Source organism: Ursus americanus, chromosome 23, assembly GCF_024610735.1.
Source record: "Ursus americanus isolate L20-20 chromosome 23, mUrsAme1.1.p, whole genome shotgun sequence".
Taxonomy (NCBI): Eukaryota; Metazoa; Chordata; class Mammalia; order Carnivora; family Ursidae; genus Ursus; species Ursus americanus.
In genome coordinates, this window is record NC_142149.1 from 21,919,605 (window position 1) to 21,942,847 (window position 23,243).

A 23,243-nucleotide genomic window follows, 5' to 3' on the forward strand; every position below is an offset into this window, starting at 1 on the left:
CTGGGGCTCCTGGGAGGATTCTAAAATATTCTTGAAGCCACGGGAGCGCCTGGGAGGCGGGAACGCAGCTCGGGAGCCGACCGGAGCTGGACCCGCCTTCTACCCGGCGGGAAAACCTTGAGGAGATATTTTCTTTTTTAAAACATTAAGAAATTTGAGGATGGTGGGGCAGAACAACTAAATCCCATTTGCCTGTGATTTCTTAGCCGGAAAACTGTCAAAATCTGTGGTAAAAAGAGATTTTTTTTCCCCCAGTACTTTCTTGAGATAGTTTCATCTTTTTATGGGCTGAAGGGGGTAAAAAATGCATCACCATGTGGTTTGATTCTTATATCGGCCAGTTTCTGCTTTATGGCCTCCCAAATTTACCTCCCTTGGAGGTGTTTGGCGCCAATACCCGAGCAGATGTGGTGGGTCTCTTCTAAGGATTTTCTTAGGTTAAAACAAAATAGAAATCGCGGTAAACTGCTGTTGGACGGTTTTGTCTGAAAGGGGGGAAAAGTTCAGCCAAGAAGGCCCTCAAAGCCTTTCGCCGTCAACAACGAGTGGGGTGGAACGGAGACATGGAAACATTTTATTACTATTATTTTGGTCAGTGATTCTCATTCTCTTGGGGGAGGGGGGAGAAGCCCGGGAATAGCTGGGGATTACACGGTCAGGATTTTCGGAGAAGCCAGCATTCCCCACCAGAGCCTCCGGGTCTGAGTGAGGAAAATACGACATTTTGAGACGAGACCTCAGTGTTCAAAGAATGGGTCCATTGCGTTTTAATCCTCAGAGGTTTAAATATACACCCTCAGGGGTTGACAGGCTGAAGTCCCCTGGGTCCCAGGTGTCAGTGAGTCTCTGAAGAGCCCACAGGCCCCACCCGAGTCTCACGTCACACGTTCCTCAGAGACAGGACAAATCCTACGCCAGATTTATCATTTTATTACAATGAAAATGCTTTAAAGTGCCTACCGTGAAAAGTTAAAAACAACCTCATGGATTAAATAAATCATTCTTCCATTTGGTGGATTTAAATGCAGCCTTTAAAATACATATACTTGTAGAAGTATCCATTGGCATGGAAAGAAACTAGTTTTAATTACCATTACAGTTGAAAAAAGCAGATTACAAAATAGTATGAACAGTGATCTTTTTTGTTAGAATATATATTCTATATATAGTTATATGTGGTCAGAGAGAGAGTTCTGGAATGATATAAACCGAAGTGTTTATAAGTGAATTTAATGGTTTTTTGTTTGTTTTGCTGCATTTTGTAAACTTTGACAGTGCAATATGTTACTTGCGTAATTTTATTGATTATTTTAAAATAGCTTCTAATTTAAGTGCTGGTGGAATGCTAAAGCAAAGTGCTATGGTATGGTTTTAAAGGAGGTTCACAGTATGTTTTTCACATTTAGGAACTAAATTTCTTGGCCCTGTTTTTGAATGTATAACTGATTTTAAGTTGATAAGTAACCTTTTAGATGAATAAGTAACAATGTGATTTTAGCAAGTTTGTGACAAAAGGAGAAAATGCATTTGTGTCAGATATATTTGTAACTCTTTGATGAAATGTCTTAGTTGTTACTTCAGAAACAGGGAGCCTTAGATTGGGGTTGTAGTTATGTATGTGTACACGTACATGTATATACACAAAAGACAGTGTTTTCGGAATTGGAGCGATAGTGACACAAAGTCACTACCTATTATGAATATTTTTTTAAGAATTATTTTTTGGTGTAAGTAAATTATCAGTGATTTTAATAAGCTTATGTCTAAGGAATGTTCATTTCGAAATCAAGTTGTATAGCCCCTTCTTAAGACTTAGAAGTAACCAAAAGTGGAATTAGGAAGAAAATCATTGTTCATTTATTTATTCTAGTCTTATTAATTTTACAAGACTTTAATTTCAGTGTTTATTTGTGTTATACAGCACATGACTGGTAATAGTAATGTAATCTTCTTAATCTGTTAGAACTAGTAAATTTTAAATGCTCTAAACTTAGAATTTCTATTTCTTATCTCTTTATTTTTACTGTTTCCAGCAAAGAAAATGTCAGTACTCAGTTTTAAAGAAATAGAAAAACTTTACTACAAAATTTTAAAGCTACATTGATATTTTGATTTTTTTTTTTTAGAATGTAAAGGTTATAAAAGCATCATACTAATTGACAGATATTGAATGTTTTCAATTTGTTGTATTGTTTTTATTGTGTCAGGTCTTTTACTTTTTAAAGATTTTGCCTATTAGACTATATCTCATCCAAATACATGTCTCTTATTCTACTAAAATTCTTCATCTAGAATATTTGGCTAAGAGGGAAAAGACTTTTAAACATTTTGTATCATGTGAAATGAATAAATACACTCTTATTGGTGGGAATTCCATAAATTGGACATTATATTAAAAGTTTTGTAAATAGAGGGGTGCCTGGTTGACTGAGTCAGTAGAGCATGTGACTCTCGATCTTGGGGTTGTAAGTTTAAGCCCCATGATGAGGGGTAGAGATCACTTAAAAAAAAGTTTTGTAAATAGATAGACAGCTATTGCCCATCAAAGTATCAACTTACTCATTTTAAAAAACAGCTCTCTGTTGCTATAATTTCCTTTCTTCTTTGTCTTTTGTATTTTATTTTTCTAACCAGGATAAATTCATGAGATAAGAAAAAGGATGGCATCTAGAATAAATACCAGTTTCACTCTGATTCCCAACCAGAAATATAGACGTAGTAATCGTCGATCCAGCAGCTATTTTTCCAACACCCTTGGCTCAGATTCTCAGCCCTTATCAACGCTTGGAAATTTTAAAGCCTTGCCATTGGAAATATTCCAAATAATCTTAAGATATTTGTCAGGTGAGGCCTGGGAACTGTGAGTAGGCTATATAGACACTCGATTTTTTTTTCCCCACAAGAACTAGTTTGTCATCTTAGGCCCTGCTAGAATGTTAATGGTATTTACATTACGTTTATTTTCTAAAGTTTTGTCATTGTTAGGTAAGGGGTACAATGAAGAAAGTATGACATTCAAACTCTTTAAAGCATGTCTCTAATTATAACAACATGATAACTTGACTGTAACATCCCTAAATATTTCCAATTCATTGAACAGGAGATTTAAAACAATTTTAAGATTTTCCCCCTTTTCCCCACTTTTGAATATATTTTATTATTTAGTCTTATCATAAATGAGCTAACTTATAAGTTAATAGATTGTACTAATAATGATGTTCTTGTAATTAGGCTATTTATGTATATATACATGTATATATATTTCTTTTGGTAGTGAAGGATATCAGCATGCTAAGCATGGTGTCCAAAACAGTCAGCCAGCACATTATTAATTACATCTCAACCTCATCAGGAAGCAAAAGACTTTTACTACAGGATTTTCATAACCTTGAGCTGCCTAGCAAGAGACAAGACTCTGCCATACTGGAACATTACAGATCTCTAGGTAATTTATGTAATGAGAATTGTAACAAGTAAAGAACTACACTTAATTAAGGGGATTTTATTAAACAATTCTGTAAGGCCTGTGGGATATTTCTTAAAATATGCCTATTTCTATGATGCTTTTATTCTTCAGTGTGAGGACTTTCCCCATAATAGTCCCTTATACTTCTCTTTAAAGATGAGAGAATGCACTTTAATGTAAAGTATCAGTCCTTGTGATTTCATGTGCATACAATGTCACCTTTGCTTATTGTCTAGGTGGTTTACCAGTGAAATTGATGTATTTTCTATGCTTTACTTCTTGTGGATCTAATGAGTTTTATTTCTAAACGTCTTTTCTCTTTCAACCATAATCTAGTCCTGAAAATAGAAAAGAAATGTAAACATATTATTGTGGAAGATCACTTATTCTCTTATTAGAAACACAATGTTTTTTTTTTTAAGTACTCCACAAATTTACTAATAAATCATTATGCTATAATAAATTAACCTTATTAAAGGAAATTCCATATAATCTCTTCCCTTGATTTATAATCATCTGTCTTTCACCCTATTCATTGATGTGCTGAAATAAAATTCTAATTTTGTACGGAAATAAAATTCTAATTTTGACTTGACTAGTGATACCAGTTTAATTATGAAACTACCTTATAATTAACCAAAGGATGGCAATAAAACCAAAAATTGAGGTGTTTTCAATTTTTAAATAAAGGCATAATAGTTAAGATAAATGATTATTACCTTTTAGTAGCCCAAGGATGCCTAGCTTTAAGATAATAAAATAAGACTGTATACATGTGTAAAAACATAAAAGTATATTTGATAAGTATATTTAATAAGATTAAATGAAAGGTATGTAATCTGATTACAGTGTTATTGGTTTCAGTATTTGTGATTAGACTTAGTAAAGCCTGTAACAGAATATAGCAATGACTTTTTGCTATGTCATTGTAAATATCTTTTTTCAAACATCCTTAGTTGCAGAATAAGTGGTACAGTAAAAGAGCTTATTTTTTGGTTTTGATCTGAAAGAATTTTTTTTTTCTCCCTGACCAAGACTCAGTTGCTTAAAGAGGCAAAAAAGCATTAAGATAATTATATGGATAATTCAGTGAAAAATACAAATATGTATTGATCTTAATAGCCAGCTTTTAAAAACAGTTTTATTCATGTAATGATTTCAAACTTCCATTTAGTTTTGGTGCAGACACCTGACTTATGACTGATTCTTTAGGTAAATGTTTGATGTACTTACCATCTTCTCATGTTGCCATTCCTATCTGATCCGTTCTTGTTTTCAGACATTAAAATAACATTTTCAGAATTCTGTGCTCTGAAGATTATAAATTTTAATTTGCTTCTTCATACAAGACAGAGCAGATGGCCAGTGTGAAAAGAACATTATATCTGACTCTATTTTAGTGGGAAGAAATTTTAAAAGTTGGTCTCTAAAGGGTATAGCAGAGCACCTGTGTTAAAAAAATAAATAAGTCAGCCAGTATTGGTTTTTATGGTAAATTGCAATCCTTAAAAATAGGAGTTTTGCATTAGAAAAAGCAACCAGCATGCAATTATAGCTTACACTTCCCCAGCTATGATCTGCCATGGGACTGGATGCCAAATCATGAAAGGAAAAGAACTCAGCTTAAAAACCAAACACTGAAAATGTCTTTTTATGTACAAAAATAAGGAGGGTTTATATTTCAAATTCAGTTCTGGTCATGTGTTGTCCAAACATAGCAACTTCTAAAAATAAATTGGATTCCCATAGATTCTACAGAATTATATAAAGCAGCTCTCTTATATGTTTTTAAAAAAAGTAAATGCAGAGAAGATAAAAAATGGAGAAATTCATGATATTCAGGTATTTATTTTCCTACCATATATCTTATTTTTAGTGTAAGGACAACATTGCCCTTATAAGAATGTTAATAATGTATTGCCATTTTAGGAAAACAGAACACATAAAGTTAGAGGGAACAAATCATACACTTCTGTCACTGTAGTTCAAGTTACATATCTCACTGGGAAATTGAAGGTTTTTTTTTTTTCTTTTTTAAAATATCTGAACACAAAATTCTATACATTCTTAACATGTATGCCCCATAAAAGGATATCTTTGAAGGGAGAAATGGATATTTCATCCAAACTGGATACTTTCTGTGAGCGAAAATAACTTCTAACCTCTGAAATTTTAAGTACTTGTGATTTAAAAACATTTTTATATGGAGAAAGGAATACAAAATCTCTTTTCTCATTCTTTCCATGTTTGACATTAATAACTCTTAAAGCATTTTCCTTTGTGAACATGAGGTTAATTTCAAGAAATACTGGAATCTGTTTTCTATAGAATAAAGATACAATTGTGTTAGTGTATCTTTGTGTCTGTTGTTGTATCTTTTTTAATCTTAATACTTTCTATATCTGTCTTATAATACCAATTTCATCATCCTTGTAAGATTTTATACCACTTAGTGGACATCACAGTTACTTGGTAAGCACCATCTATTTTAAGTGTTTGGTACCTTTACTCCCAGACTTCCTCTTCAGAACCGTATCAGCTCACAGTCCACTGTGATTTACCATACTTGACTTTCAAGGAAATGTTATGCTGTGTTTTACAGGTACTCTTACATTAATTGTATTGTTGTCGTTTTTTTCATGTGTCTCTTTATGTTCTCAGGCTTGCTATTTAAAAGATGTACGTTGCTGCTACCCACAAGGGAAAGACTAAAGTACATTCACAAGATACTGGCAGAAGTAAGATCACACTTCTCAATTGGTTCACAATCTTGATTTCTAGTAAAGATACTTGTTATTAATATCTTACATTTATTTTAGATCCATCTTCAATTAGTAGAATTTCATGATTAGTACTAATAATTGATTGCTGATAATCTAATAGTATACCAAGTACCCAGAGATTATAAAACACCAAAATGTAGTAGTCTTTTACTTATCATAAAACAATTTTTATGTATAACTAAGCATATCATTCAAGTTTATTAGATTTATCAGAGTATAAAAGTATTTTTATCCTACATGAGAATCTTGAGACTGTTTTAAAGTGGTGATTTCGATATTTTATTAAAGTGAAATAATTTCTGAATGTTAATCTTACTGTTTATAAATGTATGAAAATATAGGAAAGTATTTTTAATATTAAAATAACAAAACTTTTGGGGGTGCCTGGGTGGCTCAGTTGGTTAAGCATCCAACTCTTGGTTTCAGCTCAGGTCGTGATCTCTGAGTCATGGGATTGAGCCCTGTATCAGGCTCAGCACTTAACAGGGAGTCTGCTTGAGATTCTCTCTCCCTCTCCTTCTGCCCTTAGGTCCCCATGCACACATAACTCTCTCTAAAATAAATAAATAAATCTTTAAAAAAGCTTTTAAAATAAAATAACAAAACTTTTATGATAATTTATGACTCGAATGTGTATCCATGTATTTCAGCATAATTTCTGTATAAGCTTTTGAGTTTCACTGTATAAACTCAAACATACATCCAGCACTGATGGTTCATTTCTGCACTCAGTAGTGTGCAAAGTGTTTCTGATGCATTAGCTTTTTTTCATGTCAGTATTTGCACTGAGTTCAGGTCTATGTTATTACAGCAGCTTCTCAGATGATCTTTCTGCCATCTATTTCTTTACTTCCCAAGACATTCTGTATGCTGAATCAAGGTTATTCCTTAAGAATCCCTTTCACTGAGTTAATTTTCTCACTTAAAAATCTTTCAGTGGCTACTCAATTTCAGCAAGATAAGGTCTAAAGTCCATAGCTGGGTTTTTTTTTAGGGCTCTTCCTGACAATGCAACCTTACTCCCTACTACATTGAGCCCAGTTAAGCATGTCATATCTTTCTTCCCACATAAAGGTTTTTATTCCTAACACTGTACAATTTTGTCCTTATTGTTTCCCTCACCTATCTTTCCTATCTTCTCCATTCCTTATATTTGAATCCTACTTTAAGACAATGCTTCTTTCACGTGCTTCAGAAGCTGTTTTGTTCATTCCCAAATTTATCTTGTTTTTGCTTTCACAGTATCTGATATAATGTATATTTAGTCATTTTAACATTTATGTATATTCTAACCTGAATTATCAAAATAATTTCACGTGCATGTACTTTATTCTTCTAAATAAATTATGAACTTCTTGAAGACAGATTCTGTTTTATACTTCTTTGTGATCTCACCTATGTAACACAATGCTAATTAGTTATTTAGCATTTATTTTCAATCAATACTGAAAAATTCCTGCATATATCCATTAAATTTGAATGTCCAATCATTGTACAGTTCCGTTGAAAAAGAGGAATTAATAGTTGTTCTCTTTACAGGTTTCCTGTTTTAAATTCAATGGCTGTGCAGCTCCTATCCAGTGTTTAGGATTACCATGTTATGGCATGTTTTTACAGGTACATTTTTTTTAATGAAAGAGGAAAAGGCATGTTTTTTGAAGTGTTAACAAGTAGAGCATGTAGTCTACCTTTCCGTAAGTTAATAAAAATAATAGTAATCTAAAAGAGAACAAAATAAATTTATGAAGATTTGAGGAAGTGTTAATCTAATAGTGTGTTTGCCACCTCAGATTTTTTTCTTGAGTTTCTCAACAGGAAGAACATTTAACATTTATTTGCTCTATACCAATATTCTTGAAATTTTCAGCCAGTTGTAAAGACTAGAAATCTTGTGGGGTGCGGTGTGTGCATGTGTGTGTGTGTGTGTGTGTGTTTAGTGAATTTTTAGTTTTGGCCTAGTTATTTAAAATGTGATTTTAGAAGTGAAGAAAAATTGTAACTTTGGGAGATGATAGATGTGTTAACTAACTTTATTGTGGTACGTGTTTTGCAATACATACATATATAAAATCACTACATTGTACACCTTTAAGTTACACAATATTATATGTCAATTATATCTCAATTACACTGATAAAGAAATCAACTACATGTTTTTTTAAAGTTTTTGACTAATCTTTTATTATAAACAAAGAAGATAATACTATTGTTTAATGTTATTCAATATTAATGATACATATTGATCTATTACGTTGTTCTAAGCAGTTTAAATGTACAGTTTACCCTTGAAGAACATGGGTTCGAACTGTCCAGGTCCACTTATACATAGATTTTTTCCAATAAATACAGTACAGTACTGTAAATGTATTACCTCTTCCTTATGATTTTCTTTTTTTATGATTTTATTAAAGCATTTTCTTTTCTCTCACTTTATTGTAAGTGTACAGTAGACAATACACATAACATACAAAATATATGTCAATTGACTATGTTATTGAAAGGCTTGCAGTCAACAGTAGGCTATTAATAGTTAAGTTTTGGGTAAGCCAAAAGCTATATGCAGATTTTTGACTGTGGGGGAGTGTGGGGGGGTGTCAGTGCCCCAACCCCTGTCTTGTTCAAGGATCAACTGTAATAACTTATTTAAAACCTAACCTTACAAAGTTTACAACAATATTGCTCTATATGCCAGCCTGCCAGCCACCATCTGCATGCCCAGATTCCGGTAGCCTAGGCCCTCCTGCCATCCCTCTAAGACAGATTTTTGATTTGGGGGAGGAAGGACAGGTAATCTAAACACATACATTTATATAAAATTCAAAAGGTACAAACAAGTCAAAAGTAAGTCTTCCATCAAGGCACCACCAAGTTGCCTTCAACAGAAGTAACCATTAACAGTTTCTTCTATGTCCTTCCACAGAGAATGAGATTAATTCTTAAACTACTAAAATCCAGTTCAACTGTTTTAAGAAAAATTTATATGATTAATCAACCTTTTCAAAATCTAACTATAGTGGCATACCATTTGAATTTCCTTTTCATATATGTTTAACTGTACATTCTGGCTGGCTCAAAGATAATTATTAAACTTTGTCCTAACAAACATTTTTTCTCATTCGCATCAAAATGTCATTAATAAATGCTCATACTTGTCACATTAAAATGAGATCATTATCATTTGTAAGCAATATCATAAATGATAACTAGAGGAAGTCAAAGGGATTCTGTTGAAAACTAAACCACAGTATGGTGGTGAGTCAGATATCAAATGTTGTGTTCTAGGATTTTGGCCTTTGTTACTTTACCCATACAGTCAGAGCTCAGGATTCAGTACCATTCGAAAGTTCTCTGAAAGGATACTCCTCCCTTTACAACCAAAAAGAAACTGAATTTTAGAGCATTGTAGGATTTGTTTATGTAAATTCCCTTATTAGTTTGAACATTCCGTAGTGGATAAAAATTGCACATCGCCTCCATCACGTGCTGCAGCAGTTATGCTCATAAGCTAGCGCCGACTTACAGTTTGATTTGATGGTCTGAACATCTGCAATGTTTCCTTTATTTTATTATTCTCAGACCTTAACAGCAGGTTGGGATGAACTCGAGTGCCACCGTGTATATAACTTCTTATGTGAGCTGACTAATCTCTCCCGCAAGATGCAGACTGTCGTCTGCAGCAAACCAGGTAAAAAAGCTATAATTCACAGATAATATTATACAGATATTAAAGTAGAAAAAAAAAAGCAGAACTCAAAAGTATATTTAAAAGAAAATCATGACATCCATATGTAGTAAAAGGACAAAGAAATGTAAAGGGATGATAAATACTGAATTAGAGTGTGAGGCAAATATGGCATATGATTAGAGCAAGAAGTATTCAGAAGGCTCAACTGTATTAATAATATTTTAGTAATTGAGACTGGAAAGTGTTCATTATAGTATTCTTTAAACCTTTATATATATATGAAATATTTCATATTTTTAAAATTCTATAATCTAGCAGTTTCACTCTAAGATACTCCCACAGTGTGCGTAAGGAGACCTGTATAAGAATGAACATTACAGGGGCGCCTGGGTGGCACAGCGGTTGAGCGTCTGCCTTCGGCTCAGGGCGTGATCCCGGCGTTCTGGGATCGAGCCCCACGTCAGGCTCCTCCGCTAGGAGCCTGCTTCTTCCCCTCCCACTCCCCCTGCTTGTGTTCCCTCTCTCGCTGGCTGTCTCTCTCTCTGTCGAATAAATAAATAAAATCTTAAAAAAAAAAAAAAAAGAATGAACATTACAGCATGTCACCATGAAAAACCGCAAACCATCTAAATGCCCATCGTCAGGAGAATGGATAAATGAATTAAGTATCTATAGAGTTAAAGCCATTGTAGTTAAAGTAAATGAAGTAAACCCACACGTATTAATGTGGATAAATCTCAAAATGTAAGTTGAGAAAAAAGTAACCAAAGGATATTTTCAATATGATACTATTTATATCCAGATTAAATACATGTAAAATAATTCTATGTATTCTTTATGATAACATACATATATTAAAAAATATAAAAACATAGTTGGGAGATGTGATAGTTAAGTTTATATGTCAACTTGGCTGGGCCACAGTACCCAGATATTTGGTCAAACATTATTCTAGATGTTTCTCTGAAGTTATTTCTTAGATGAGATTAACATTTAAATCAGTAGACTTTAAGTAAAGCAGATTACCCTCCATAATGTGGGTAGGTCTCATCAATCACTTGAAGGCCTTAAAAAAGACTGACCTCCCAAGCAAGAACAAATTCTACCAGCAGACTGCCTTTAGACGTGAACTGAAACTTCTCTGGTCTCTAGTCTTCCGGCATAACCTGCAGATTTTGGATTGCCAGACCTTCACAACCTCGTGAGCTAATTCCTCAAAATAAATTCTCCTCCATGTATATATACATATCATGTTTATTCTGTTTTTCTGGAGAACCCTGACTAGTACAAAAGGGTCAAAACCCAAACTCAGGATGGTGATTACATCTGAGGATGAAGGGGGAGAGGATGGGGAGTGATACACAAGAAGCTGTGAACCGTACCTATGTTTTATTTATTTTTTAAAAATCTGAAGCAGGGGTGCCTGGGTTGTTCGGTCGGTTAAGCATCTGCCTTCAGCTCAGCTCATGATCCCAGGGTCCTGGGATAGAGCCCCGCATTGGGCTCCCTGCTCAGCGGAGAGTCTGCTTCTCCCTCTGCCTGCTCTGCCTGCTGTTCCCCCTGCTTGGGGCTCTCTGTCTCTCTGACAAATAAATAAATAAAAATCTTAAAGATAGATAGATAGATAGATAGATAGATAGATAGATAGATAGATAGATAACTGAAGCAAACATAGCAAAAAGTAAAGCTTTGACAAAGCTAAGTGACTGGTACATGGTATTTGTTGTAGTATCCCTGCTTTTCTGACAGCTTGAGATATTTCATTATGAAATAAATTACGGATGAAAAAGGCAGATTAGAAGCCCAATGAAACAATAACAAAATTAATTTATCGTGTCCTTCCCTGGATCAAAAACTTTTATTGGCTTCCCAACATCATCAAAATAAAATCCAAACTGTTTATACCGGCCTTCACATTCTAATCCCAATCTACTTTTTAAAATTTACTCCCCACTATTCTCTGTATCTGTTTGTCTTTGTCACTTTCCTCACTGTCTCACACATCTCTTACACATTTCTACCTCATACCTTTTATTCATTCTTTCGCTCTCGCTCTCTCTCTCTCTCTTTTTTTTTTCCCTAAAGTATCATCTCTCCTTACAGACTTCCTCTGTAAAGCCTTTCCTAATCCTGTGTTACTTGGCTTAATACATCAGGCTGTACTTACTTCATATGGCCTTAGATTGTTCGTGGATTTTCTATTTACTCTTGTCTTATCTACAAGTAAGTAGAACATAAAGGGTATAAAAATGTAAAATGGTGCCACCACTATGGAAAACAATATGACCATTTCTCAAAAAGCTAAACATAGAATTATCATATGGCCAAGCAATTCCACTTCTAGGTATTCCTAAGGGAATTGAGAGCTGGGACTTGGAAAGATACTTATATGCCAATGTTCACCATAGCGTTATTTGCAATAGCCAAAAAGTAGGAAGAACCCAAGTGTTCATCAACAGATGAATGGATAAACAAAATGTGGTCTCTTCATACAATGGAATATTTTTCAGCCATAAAAAGGAATGAAGTTTTGATGCATGCTAAAATGGATGAACTTGGAAAACATGCTAAGTGAAATAAGTCAGGCACAAAAGGACAAATATTGTGATTCCACTTAACTGAGGTACCTCAAACAGGCAAATTCATAAAAACAGAAAGCAGACTTGAGGCTATCAGGAACTGGGGGCAAAGGGAAATGGGAAGTTATTGCTTAATGGTTATAGAGTTTCTGTTTGAGGTGATAAAGAGTTTTGGAAATAAATAGTTGTGATGGTTGAACAGCATTGTGAATGTAAGTGATGCCACTGTACTGTACACTTTAAAAATGGTTAAGATGGCAAACTTTGTGATATATATGTATAAAATATAAATATATTTTACCACAATTTTTAATAATTAATACTGTAATAGATTTTTAAAAGTTTATTTATTTGAGTAATCTCACATCTAACATGGGGCATGAACCCACAACTTCAACTTCAAGAGTGGCATGCTCTTCCAAAGGAGCCAGCCAGACACCCCAATAATATTATAGATTGTAAACTATTGAATTATACACTTTAAATGAGTGAATTATTTGGTATGTGAATTATATATATTTCAATAAGTCTGTTTAAAAAAACAAACAAACCAAGATACCACTTCATACCCACTAGGACAACTAGAATAAAAAAGTCAGGTAACAAGCGTTGGTGAGAATATGGAGAAATTGGAACCTTCGTACATTGCTGGTCAGGATGTAAGATGGTTTAGCCACTTTGGAAAGCAGTCTGGCAGTTCCTCAAATGACTAAACTTAGAGTTACTATATGACCCAGAAATTCCACTCCTAGGTATATCTGCAAGAGAAATGAAAACATATGTCCATACAGAAACTGGCGCACAAATGTTAATAGCAGCATTATTTATGATAGTCAAAAGGTGGATACAACCCAAATGTCCATCTGCGGGTGAACGGATAAACAAAATGAGGTATATCTATGCAATGGAATATTATTTGGCCATAAAAATGAAGAAAGTACTGGTAGATGCCATAACATGGATGAAACTTGAAATAGTGCTAAGTCAAAGAAGCCAGTCACAAAAGACCACATGCTATATGATTTCATTCGTATGAAGTCCAGAAAAAGGAAATCTTTAGAGACAGAGGGTAGATTCTTGGTTGCTTAAGTCGAGGGGTGGTAAAGAATGGAGGGATGGGGGGGTGATAGCTAAAAGAACAGGATTTCTTTTTGAGGTGATGAACATGTTCTCATATTGACTTGGTGCTGGCTGTACCTATCTGTGGATATACTCAAACCACTGAATTGTATGATATGTAAAGTATATCTCAATAAAATTATTTAAAGAATAGTCCCTTGATAATCTAAAATTTTTACAGAGAAATGAAATAACACTTTCAGTACAAAGTATATTACGATGTCTATCACTGACCAGATCCTCTGTGCGCACATCCAGTATGCACATCAGCCTTTCTAGGAGGAATGCTTTACAATTCTTTTGTCTTTTAGGAAGTGCCCGAAAACTGGAGTTAAGGATCAGACTGTTCTGTAGGAACGTCCTGCTTGATCACTGGACACATCGAAGTGATTCTGCTTTTTGGTTGACACGTATATTAAAACCATGGCCAATGGTGAATCAGGCAAGATTATTGTATATCATCTTCGGACCCATATCTCCTCAAGATGGTGAGCATCCATTTTTTAGGGATGTATGTTACAAAACGTTAATTACTGCTGCTTTAGGAAGCATACCTTTCTTTTTCTACCTGCTCAGTTTCCTCATTCCTAATGACTAAACTGTGTTTCATGATTTCATAGAGGTACCCTACATTAGCTTATGCATAATTTAAGCTTCAAGACTGCAGGCCATTACCAAATATATTCCCATCATCTCTGGTATACCTAAAAATCACTACTTTTCATTTCTAAACATTACCTTACCTCAAGATTATGTTTGCTGCTGGAAGGGACTAGTGTCTGTAAACCATACTAGTAGTTGAAATTGATGTTTTACTTAATTTTGGGTGTATAATATGATGATTTGCATTTTTTTGCCTTTCTAATTAAGTTTTGCTTAGATTATTGTTAAAATTAGCATGCAGTTCTTTGGTTCACATTACCTATGTCAGGAGGTAACCAGTTTAAAGTAGCAGCAGGAAGCCGATCTGGGATTAAATTTTGTTGTGTGTAATTTACAAAGAGAATTGGTCATAGGTAAAGATTCAAAAATTGACTGGATTACTGTGTTTTGATATATTTAATGTTTGGAAGATACTCAAATATAGCGTGCTCTCTTTTTGGAAGGATATCGGTAGATTTCATTTGATTTTAGTAAGCTTACATTAATTGTTTATTATAATTTTTTTAAAGATTTTGTTTATTTGTTTGACAGAGAGAGAGAGAGAGAAAGCACAAGCAGGGGGAGTGAGAGAGGGAGAAGCAGGCTCCCCACTGAGCAGAGAGCCTGATCATGACCTGACCCAAATGAAGGCAGCCACTTAACAGACTGAGCCACCCAGGCACCCCTATTATAATTTTTGTTACAGGGGTAGCATTATCTTTGAACTAGAAGCACTATTCTGCTTGGTGAAACTACTTTTTCTTTACCTCATATAGCAATTGTTGCTAGACTTCATCACATCAGTCAGAGACACTCATACTTATACTGTTATCAGAATCGACTTTTCATTATGAAAGTAGCATATATAAGCAATGGGATTCTATAATGCCATCCAATTTCCTTTTTAAACAATCCATGAAGTCTTTATCACAAAGCCAACTATTCTGTCATAGCCTAGTTTCTGTTTCAATTATCCAGGACAGGTGGTTTGGCAGAAAATGATAGAAGGACCTACAGATGAATCCAGTCTGAAAGGTTTGGCTGATGCTATTAAATTACTGTATGACACAGGCACCAAAGAGTGGACAGCAGATGATGTTATCAGTCTTGTAGATGAACTATCAGGTAAAAATACGTATTTGCCACACAGAGTAGTAGAAATGTATTCTTAGAATACAGTTATAAAATTGTTGTAAGGATATTCTACAGGTGACAAATGAATTGCCTATTCTAAATCACTAAATGTTCTAAAATATTTAAAGAGTTTGGCATTATGTTTGAAGAGAATGCATATAATCACCTTCCTTTCCTCCAGTTGCCGATAAATATATATTTTTTATTATTATTATTTGAAAGTTTCATAATGTAATTAGCTCAGTTATTCCCATTCTGCAAATTCTCACAACCCCTAGGTTGCATAAGAAGAAGGCCCTCTCCTGTTGGCACGGAAGGAAAACAGTTTTTTCTGTTCCTGAAGAATTCTTTAGATTCTTAAGTTTATAGGATTTCTTTCCTTACACAGAATTAGACCATCTTGCCTTTTGATCTATGTGTGGGAGAAATGCTTTGACTGTATTGCTAGGACATTTGTAAAAGCCACTATAACTTGGCAATAATCTCTGTCTCTGGTTGAATGCAGTAATTGCAAAACTAAAGCACTTTTTCTGTGCTTTTCCCTTGGCTCTAGTTGTATTTCCAATAAGGTAATATAATGTTGCGTGTATTTAATGATGTTTACTAGAGCTACTATGTAATTTCTCACTAAATAACTGTTCTTCCTCTAATAAAAGTGGTTCCCCGTGAGTGGCTTCTAGAGAATAATGCACGTCTCCTAATCCTAAGTGGGAACAACATCTGTTTCACTTTCATGGCTAGTAAAGCTGTGAATGGACGGGCCATTGAATTGGCAAAGCTGATAGTCTTTTTGGCTTTGGTAAGTAAAAAACAAGTTTTTCTCTAGCAAGTTGTTTAACATTATAGTTGACCTAGGGAGCTGCCCTGAAGGAACTGAAATATGTTCAAAACGTTTTGAAAGAAGTATTTAAACATTTTAGGTATACCTTAAAAATTTTAAATATATATAATATAATATCATATTTGGAATCATTCTGTATATTAACCTCTCCCCACTTAATGTCCATTTTTCATTATACAGCTCTGCCGAGTTATATCCTTTTTTAAAAATTCCATTTAAAAACAGTTTTTATGATTTGCTTCAAAATAATCTTTGGGCAGCAGGGGAGGATGTGGAAGTAAATGGTAGTAGAGAGGAGACAAGATTGGTAATTGCTGAAGCTAGGGAATGGATATTGGAGGCTCATTATTCTATTATCTCTACTTTTGTATACTTAAAATGTTTTTCAAAATAAAACATTAGGGGTGCCTTAGTGGCTGAGTCAGTTAAGAGGCTGCCTTCGGCTCAGGTCATGATCCTGGGGTCCTGGGATCGAGCCTTGCATTGGGCTCCGTGCTCAGCAGGGAGCCTGCTTCTCCCTCTCCCTCTGTCTCCCGGCTTGTGCTCTCACTCTCTCTCTGTCAAATAAATAAATAAAATCTTTTAAAAAAATCATTAAAGGGGCCCCTGGGTGGCTCAGTCGGTTGTGTCTGACTCTTGATTTTGGCTCAGGTCAGGATCTCAGGGTCGTGAGATTGAGCCTGGTGTCAGGGTCTGCGCTGGATGTAGAGCCTGCTTAAGATTTTCTCTCTCCCTCTCCCTCTGCCCCGCCACTCCACTCTCTCTCTCTCAAAAAAAATAAATAATAAATAATAAATAAAACATTAAAATATATTTAATATTCATTCATTTAAAACAAATTGTTTTACTATGGGCTATACACTGTGTGGGATTCCAAGACTATGGAAATTAATAGAACTAATCTCCGACCAAAAGCTGCTTAAGGTCTTTTAAGATCTATCAAGGTATATATAAATAAATTCAGTGTGATAAGTACAAAAATATATGTACAAAAAGATACAAACAGAGGTAGCAGAGAGGAGCCAATATTGGCTGGATATAGCACAGACAGGGCTTCTCCAGGCCCAGCAGAAATAGGTTTTTAAAAGTGAAAAGGAGGAGTTTGCCAGGAGATGAGGGGGTGTGTGTGCAAATTATTCAAGCATGTACCTGCATATGTTATGCAGAAATCTCATTGATTTGGCTACCATCACAGATGCCACCCCAACCAGTGCCTCATTAGCCCTAGAACAGTCTTCCAGGTGACCGTTGTGAAGAATGATTGATGTAATCCATTTCCTATGGAATGGAGACAAGACTCTACCAACCCAACTGCTTAAAACATGAATGAAACCTCTGTGTCTCTTCTTAAAATGTGAAACTGTGAAGAAAGCTACTAAATTAACTATATTCTCCATGTAAATATTTATTTTAGTAATTAAGCAGATTGCCTCAGAGAGAGAGAGAGAGATGGAACTGCATGGCTATATCTGCAGGACTGTAAGCAGCTCAGTATTGTTTCTGGAGTAGAAAGTGCCCGGGAGGAGGAGGTGAGGAAGGGAGATAGGAAGGGAGAGGCTGGGTGAGGAAGGGCTTTGTCAACCATTCTGTGGGGCTTGAGCATATCCTCTAATAGGGAGCTGCTGAAAAGTTTTAGGAAGGTGAGAGACATGATCAGGTTTCAGTTTTTGGAAGGTTACTTTGGCAGCACTATGGCAAGTAGGATGAAGAGGAAGTCATCCTAGAAAGCCTCTCAATGCTGATCATTAATTTTCTCTAAGTGGCCTCAGATTTGTCTTCTCTTTATCTTCGTTTACTGCTAGTGTTCTTAAGCCATTTTATGTGTGGGGTAAATCATCTCCCGGGAGAGACTGAGAGGTCTTTGACATCCAGGGCTAGGTGACTTACTTCTTTCGTAGTACCTGGAACAGTGCCTTACACATAATCCGTAGTCAACAAATCTTCCCTGTCAGTTTTACCTGATAACTAAATGTGACACTACTATATGCTTTCTTTTCTTTTCTTTTCTTTCCTTTCCTTTCCTTTTCTTTTCTTTTCTTTTTAAAGATTTTATTTACTTATTTGACAGAGAGAGAGACAGTGAGAGAGGGAACACAAGCAGGGGGAGTGGAAGAGGGAGAAGCAGGGTCCCCACTGCACAGGGAGCCCGACACGGGGCTTGATCTCAGGACCCTGGGATCATGAACTGAGCCGAAGGCAGCCGCTTAAGGACTGAGCCACCCAGGCGCCCCTATATGGTTTATTTTCATGCTGTATATTATTTGGCTATGTGAATTAAATTGGTCATTTAGAATGTTAGTAAAGAAACCTTTTTTCCTTTTGGCCAGCTTTATTAACATGTAATCTTTAAATATTTTATCTTTTATTTTTTAAAGATTTTATTTATTTATTTGAGAGAGTGAGCGAGAGAGGAGAGAGAGCACGAGCGGGTGGGGGGTGGGAGGAGAGGGAGAGGGAAAAGCAGACTCCCTGCTGAGCAGAGAGCCCAGACTCAGGGCTCCATCCCAGGGTCCTGGGATCATGACCCAGGCCAAAGGCAGATGCCCAACCGACTGAGCCACCTAGGCATCCCTAAATATTTTATCTTTTAAATAATAGACAAATATTCCCTACAACTCATAGTTCTCTTGCTTATTAAAATTGCCTGTTTGTCACCCTTATTGTATTACTGGAAAATAGAGGCCCTGTCTTTATGGCTTGTATCTCCAGCTCTTAGCATCTGCTCAATAAATAATAACTGAATGAATGAATGAGCAGAAGTCTTATTTATGATATGTTTAATAATCATTTGCAGTATTAGTTCTTATATTAATAATATGCTGTGATAATTTTGGACAAAGCTTTTATTTACATCACACTTTTTTTCCACTAAAATTGTACCCTTTGGAAGGAAAGGAGAATTAGATGTAAGAGCATTTCTCACTAATAAACTCAAGATGATGTCATGTGTAATAAATTATGTAAAGTCATAAACCATCATTGTCAATACCATTTTCAAATTCTACAGTTTTCTTCACATGAAGCTTTACCATTACTCTTTTTATATCTAAATCAGGTGTGTGAGAAAGAACTATACTGCATGGATTGGGCAGTTAAAATGATGCAAAAAGTCTGTAAAGTCTTTAGCACTGCCATGGAAAGAAATAACTTCCTGCAGAACGTGGCGAATGCGTTTGCATGTGTTATAATGGAAATGCTTCAGTCAGTTATGGCCGGTGAGTGAGTGTGCGCGCGGACGGTGCACAGGTGTGACTAACGTGCATCCTAGTCTCCACTTAAAACAGAGCTAATTCGCGTACACTTTTATTTCTAAACCAAGAATAGAAGAAGCAGACATTTTTTGTTTATTTTTCCATGAGATATATTTAGCTGTTGGTTTCGATACTTTTTAAATCTTGTATGGATTTTCATGGAAAACCTAAAGTTGAAGAGTCTGCTCTGAAAGGAACTCATTTCAGTTTTGCAAAGCAAAATGTTCACTTGCTCACTTACCAACTATCCTAATCATCATAATAATGCCCTATATTGTTTAGTTTCAACACATAGTATTGTATAGTTTTATTAGGTAGCCAACATGATAATCAGCCCTATTTTACAGATGAGAAAACTAAGGCTTAGAGAAATTACTTGACTTGCCCAAAGTCATAGAGTTAGAGGCAGTAAAGCATGGACCAGCATCCTTTTCTTCTGACTTCTTATTCAGTGCTCTTATATAGTTCCCTGATTTCGGCAGTTAATGTCTGACTTAGTAAAGATCACTAACTAGTCTTCTGTTACCTATTATTAGGGAGAATTGGAACATCTTATTCCAAATAAATCATATATTTAAAATTTTAACTGTCATTTTCTTTCCCTTACTGTCCATTCCTGTGTGTGGCATACAGGAGACCGTGATGAAGACGACAGGAGCTTTTTGAATTTGTTCCATCTTGTGCACGCTCAGGCAAACTTCCATAAGGAGGTCTTGTATTTGACCATGAATACTCTTTCTACCTAAATACTCAGAAAGCCTTACATTTAGAGAATACCTCACTGAACAAACAATTGGAAGAGTGCGACTTTTCCAAACTCAAAGAATAGCTAGCATCCATGGGACTTTTTATCACCTCAGTACCCTAAGAACTCCACAGCTGCACAGAATTTTAGAAGCAACTGCTTGCACCATTATTAATATAAAAATTACTGCCATACCCAAGAGCGTATTGATATTTCTCTGGAAAACAAGCTGTGCCTCTCCAGATTTTGGTAAACCTAACACCCAACTAAATAGAGCATTAGTGTCCAAGAATCAGGGGTCAACCTGTATGTGTGGATGTTTGAAACAAGCGAAAATTCTGTTTTGTAGGTGGAGCTGACTCAGATTCACTAAATGGCTTGTATCTGTTCACTTGCTTAGGTTGTGTAGACGTAACCTAGAATGCTTTCTAAAGACCTGCAGTATGATGCTTTAGAATGTGTGGACATAAGTCACATTTCTTTACCACCTTTTTGGCATCTGTTACAAAGAACATTATATTTTGTTGATGTTTTACATGAACTAACATAGCAAAAACTAAAGGAAGTATGTGTATATACGTATTCATACATATATATGTCTGTATATCTACATACACACACACACACGCACACACATTTCCTCCTTTAAGACAAAAGTCTATAAACAGAGGAAAGTATATGTTGTCTTAATACAATTAAGTCATCTTTTCTTCCTTCCTGGAGATTAGAGTAAAATGTCACAAATAAGGGAGAATGTAAAATGAAAGAAAGTACCCATTCAGCTGCCAGAACAATCTTCACAAATAATTTGCACTTCTTCCTAAAGCTTTCATCCCTTTCTTAAAGAGTGGGGCTCGAAGGAACCTGGAAGCAGCGTGCATGGTGAGGGCAGCCCTGAGAGAGTGGGGTTTCCCTCCAGTAAATGGATTCCAAAAAGCTCCAGGACTATTCATTCTGACTAGCATTTACCCACCGCTTTTCCTATTAAAATAGAAATGAATAGTGTCTCATGGGGCTGAAATCATGCTGGGGCCCTCCTGGATCTCCCATTTTCTTTTCCTTGGGTTTGATCATTTTATTTCTGCTGAAGACATACCCATTCCCACTGGACTTCTCAGAGGCTGGCTTTCTTTTCCTAAGCTCTTGACTTAACTCACCTCTGCAGCTGAGGAAGGAAAGGAACACGAGAAAATATAGAAATCCCTCACAGAAGTGGGGTGTAAATTGTGGGAAATTCTCAAGTGTTTGGTAAGAGGGGCTCAGAGGTTTAATAGGATTGAGGAAGAGTACAAATTTTGGGAAAAAAATGTAAATTGTGATAACAAGATTTTACTATATTTCAGTAACAAAAGCACTTACCTACATTTTTGAAATGTCAGAAATTAACTACCTTTCCCTGATGAATTGTCCAACTATAATTTCATCGGTGGCAGGAATTTTTTTCTCTGGAGTTTAGTATTTGCATTTTCATGCAGAAACAAAGTTCTTGCTTTTCTCCTGGTTTCATTTTCTTCTTCTCATTTTAAGAATTCACCCACAGTTAAATTATAAAGATTAAAAATTGGCAGATACCAGAATACAAAACAATACCTTGATTTTAGCCTTTTCTTCCCCCCCTCACTCTTTTTCCTGTACATGCTTTGGAGAGCCTAATCCATTTATTTATCAAAACACTGGTGATTCCAAGTTGACAGAATACCCATTAGATTATATGGGAGCGGGAGAAAAGTAGAGGAAAAAGTAAAAATTTTAGTGTAAACTGAATATTTTTAGTATTTAACACAATAGATATTAAGTTTCATTCTCTTAGAGAAAGAAATTTGGCTTTGTGAAGTTTCCTTGAATTATCCAAGTCTCCACAGTGGTTTACAAAAGAAGCATGGTTTAACTTAACACATTTTTGACCCAGATTTTGAATCTCCTTATACACTTGAACTGACATGACTGCTACTATAAAATTTTTTAAACATATTATTATATTATCCTGGATAATTGTGAGATTATTATCTTACCCTCCACCAAAATTTGGAACATAAAAAAATCGAATTCATTCTTTGGGTGCAGTAGATAAATGATATCATCTTGCTACCAATAAAAAGTAAACTGACAAGTCCTTCATTCAGTTATCAATAGACAAAAATAACAGTGAAACCAAACTTGCATTTCCTCAATTCAGCCCCTCGAGGTTTTTTTTTTTTTTTGCCAAATACATTTGTCATCAGGAATAAAGTGTGATATCAAATGTTTAAGTGGGAGATTAACTTGCAAAAGCACATATTGTGATCGCTGGTATCGATGTTTAAGTGACAGTATAGACAGTCATAGTACCACCAGAAAAGGAGTATTGGCAAAATGCGTAGCCTAAAATTACTAGGAGATTGTCCACTTCTAACTGACTTTAGAACAGTCATAACATAACAACGTGAGCTGCTAACAGGTCAAATAATTTATCCTATATCTTTTCCTAAATTAGAAGATTGACCTGGTCTTCTAGCTCCTTTTTGCTTTTTGATAATGATTCCCTCGGTCTCCTTTGACTTTCATTTGAGGCTGATTTTTACTTCTACTGGAAAGCAAGCCCCATGACACATCATTATATTTACCTTACCGCAGTTTCTAAACACACACACACACACACACACACACACACACACACACACACACACTACTAATAAACTAAGGACACTTCTTTGCTTAGAAACTAAAGTTTATATCTTGTGATGAATACTCTGTACCTTAAGAAACCATGGAACATCTATCCTTAACACTTTTTTAAATAATTCCTTCTCATGCCTTTCTGATCCCTCAACTTCTTTATCAGATTCCCAATGCAGGCAGTAAATTACTATATTCAGGAAGTGGTTTAATCATTCCAGAAGTTGAAGTGGTTGCTTATCAGGCTGCTGTCCATGGTGTGAACAATAGACACCTTATTTCACACTTTTCCCATCCTTTGATGTCTTAGTTCATGCTTCCAGTTCTTCCGATAAGGACAAAG

General features: G+C 35.3%; 1 protein-coding gene across 3 annotated transcripts; it reads left to right on the forward strand.

Annotated features, from left to right (window-relative positions):
• The first annotated feature begins 47 nt into the window (after positions 1-47).
• FBXO47 (F-box protein 47) lies at positions 48-22,908 on the forward strand. 3 transcript variants are annotated; one of them, XM_045777780.2, is made up of 11 exons: positions 48-591; positions 2,635-2,844; positions 3,275-3,445; positions 6,128-6,204; positions 7,789-7,866; positions 9,826-9,934; positions 13,944-14,120; positions 15,253-15,399; positions 16,065-16,207; positions 19,305-19,464; positions 20,134-22,908. In XM_045777780.2, exons 2-11 carry the CDS (start codon positions 2,661-2,663, stop codon positions 20,244-20,246), a joined length of 1,359 nt encoding a protein of 452 aa, XP_045633736.1. In that variant the 5' UTR covers positions 48-591; positions 2,635-2,660; the 3' UTR covers positions 20,247-22,908. The 3 variants fall into 3 exon arrangements, with proteins under 3 accessions (XP_045633736.1, XP_045633735.1, XP_045633737.1); XM_045777779.2 differs by having other exon boundaries at positions 48-229; XM_045777781.2 differs by lacking the exon at positions 15,253-15,399 and having other exon boundaries at positions 48-229.
• The last annotated feature ends 335 nt before the right edge of the window (positions 22,909-23,243 follow it).

Bases quoted from the DNA above. Each gene is read 5' to 3' on its own strand.
- FBXO47 (XM_045777780.2), top strand. From the start codon at position 2,661: ATGGCATCTAGAATAAATACCAGTTTCACTCTGATTCCCAACCAGAAA. The intron at 6,205-7,788 runs GTAAGATCACAC...TTCTCTTTACAG, and splicing joins TTCACAAGATACTGGCAGAA to GTTTCCTGTTTTAAATTCAA. The intron at 19,465-20,133 runs GTGAGTGAGTGT...TGTGGCATACAG, and splicing joins GCTTCAGTCAGTTATGGCCG to GAGACCGTGATGAAGACGAC.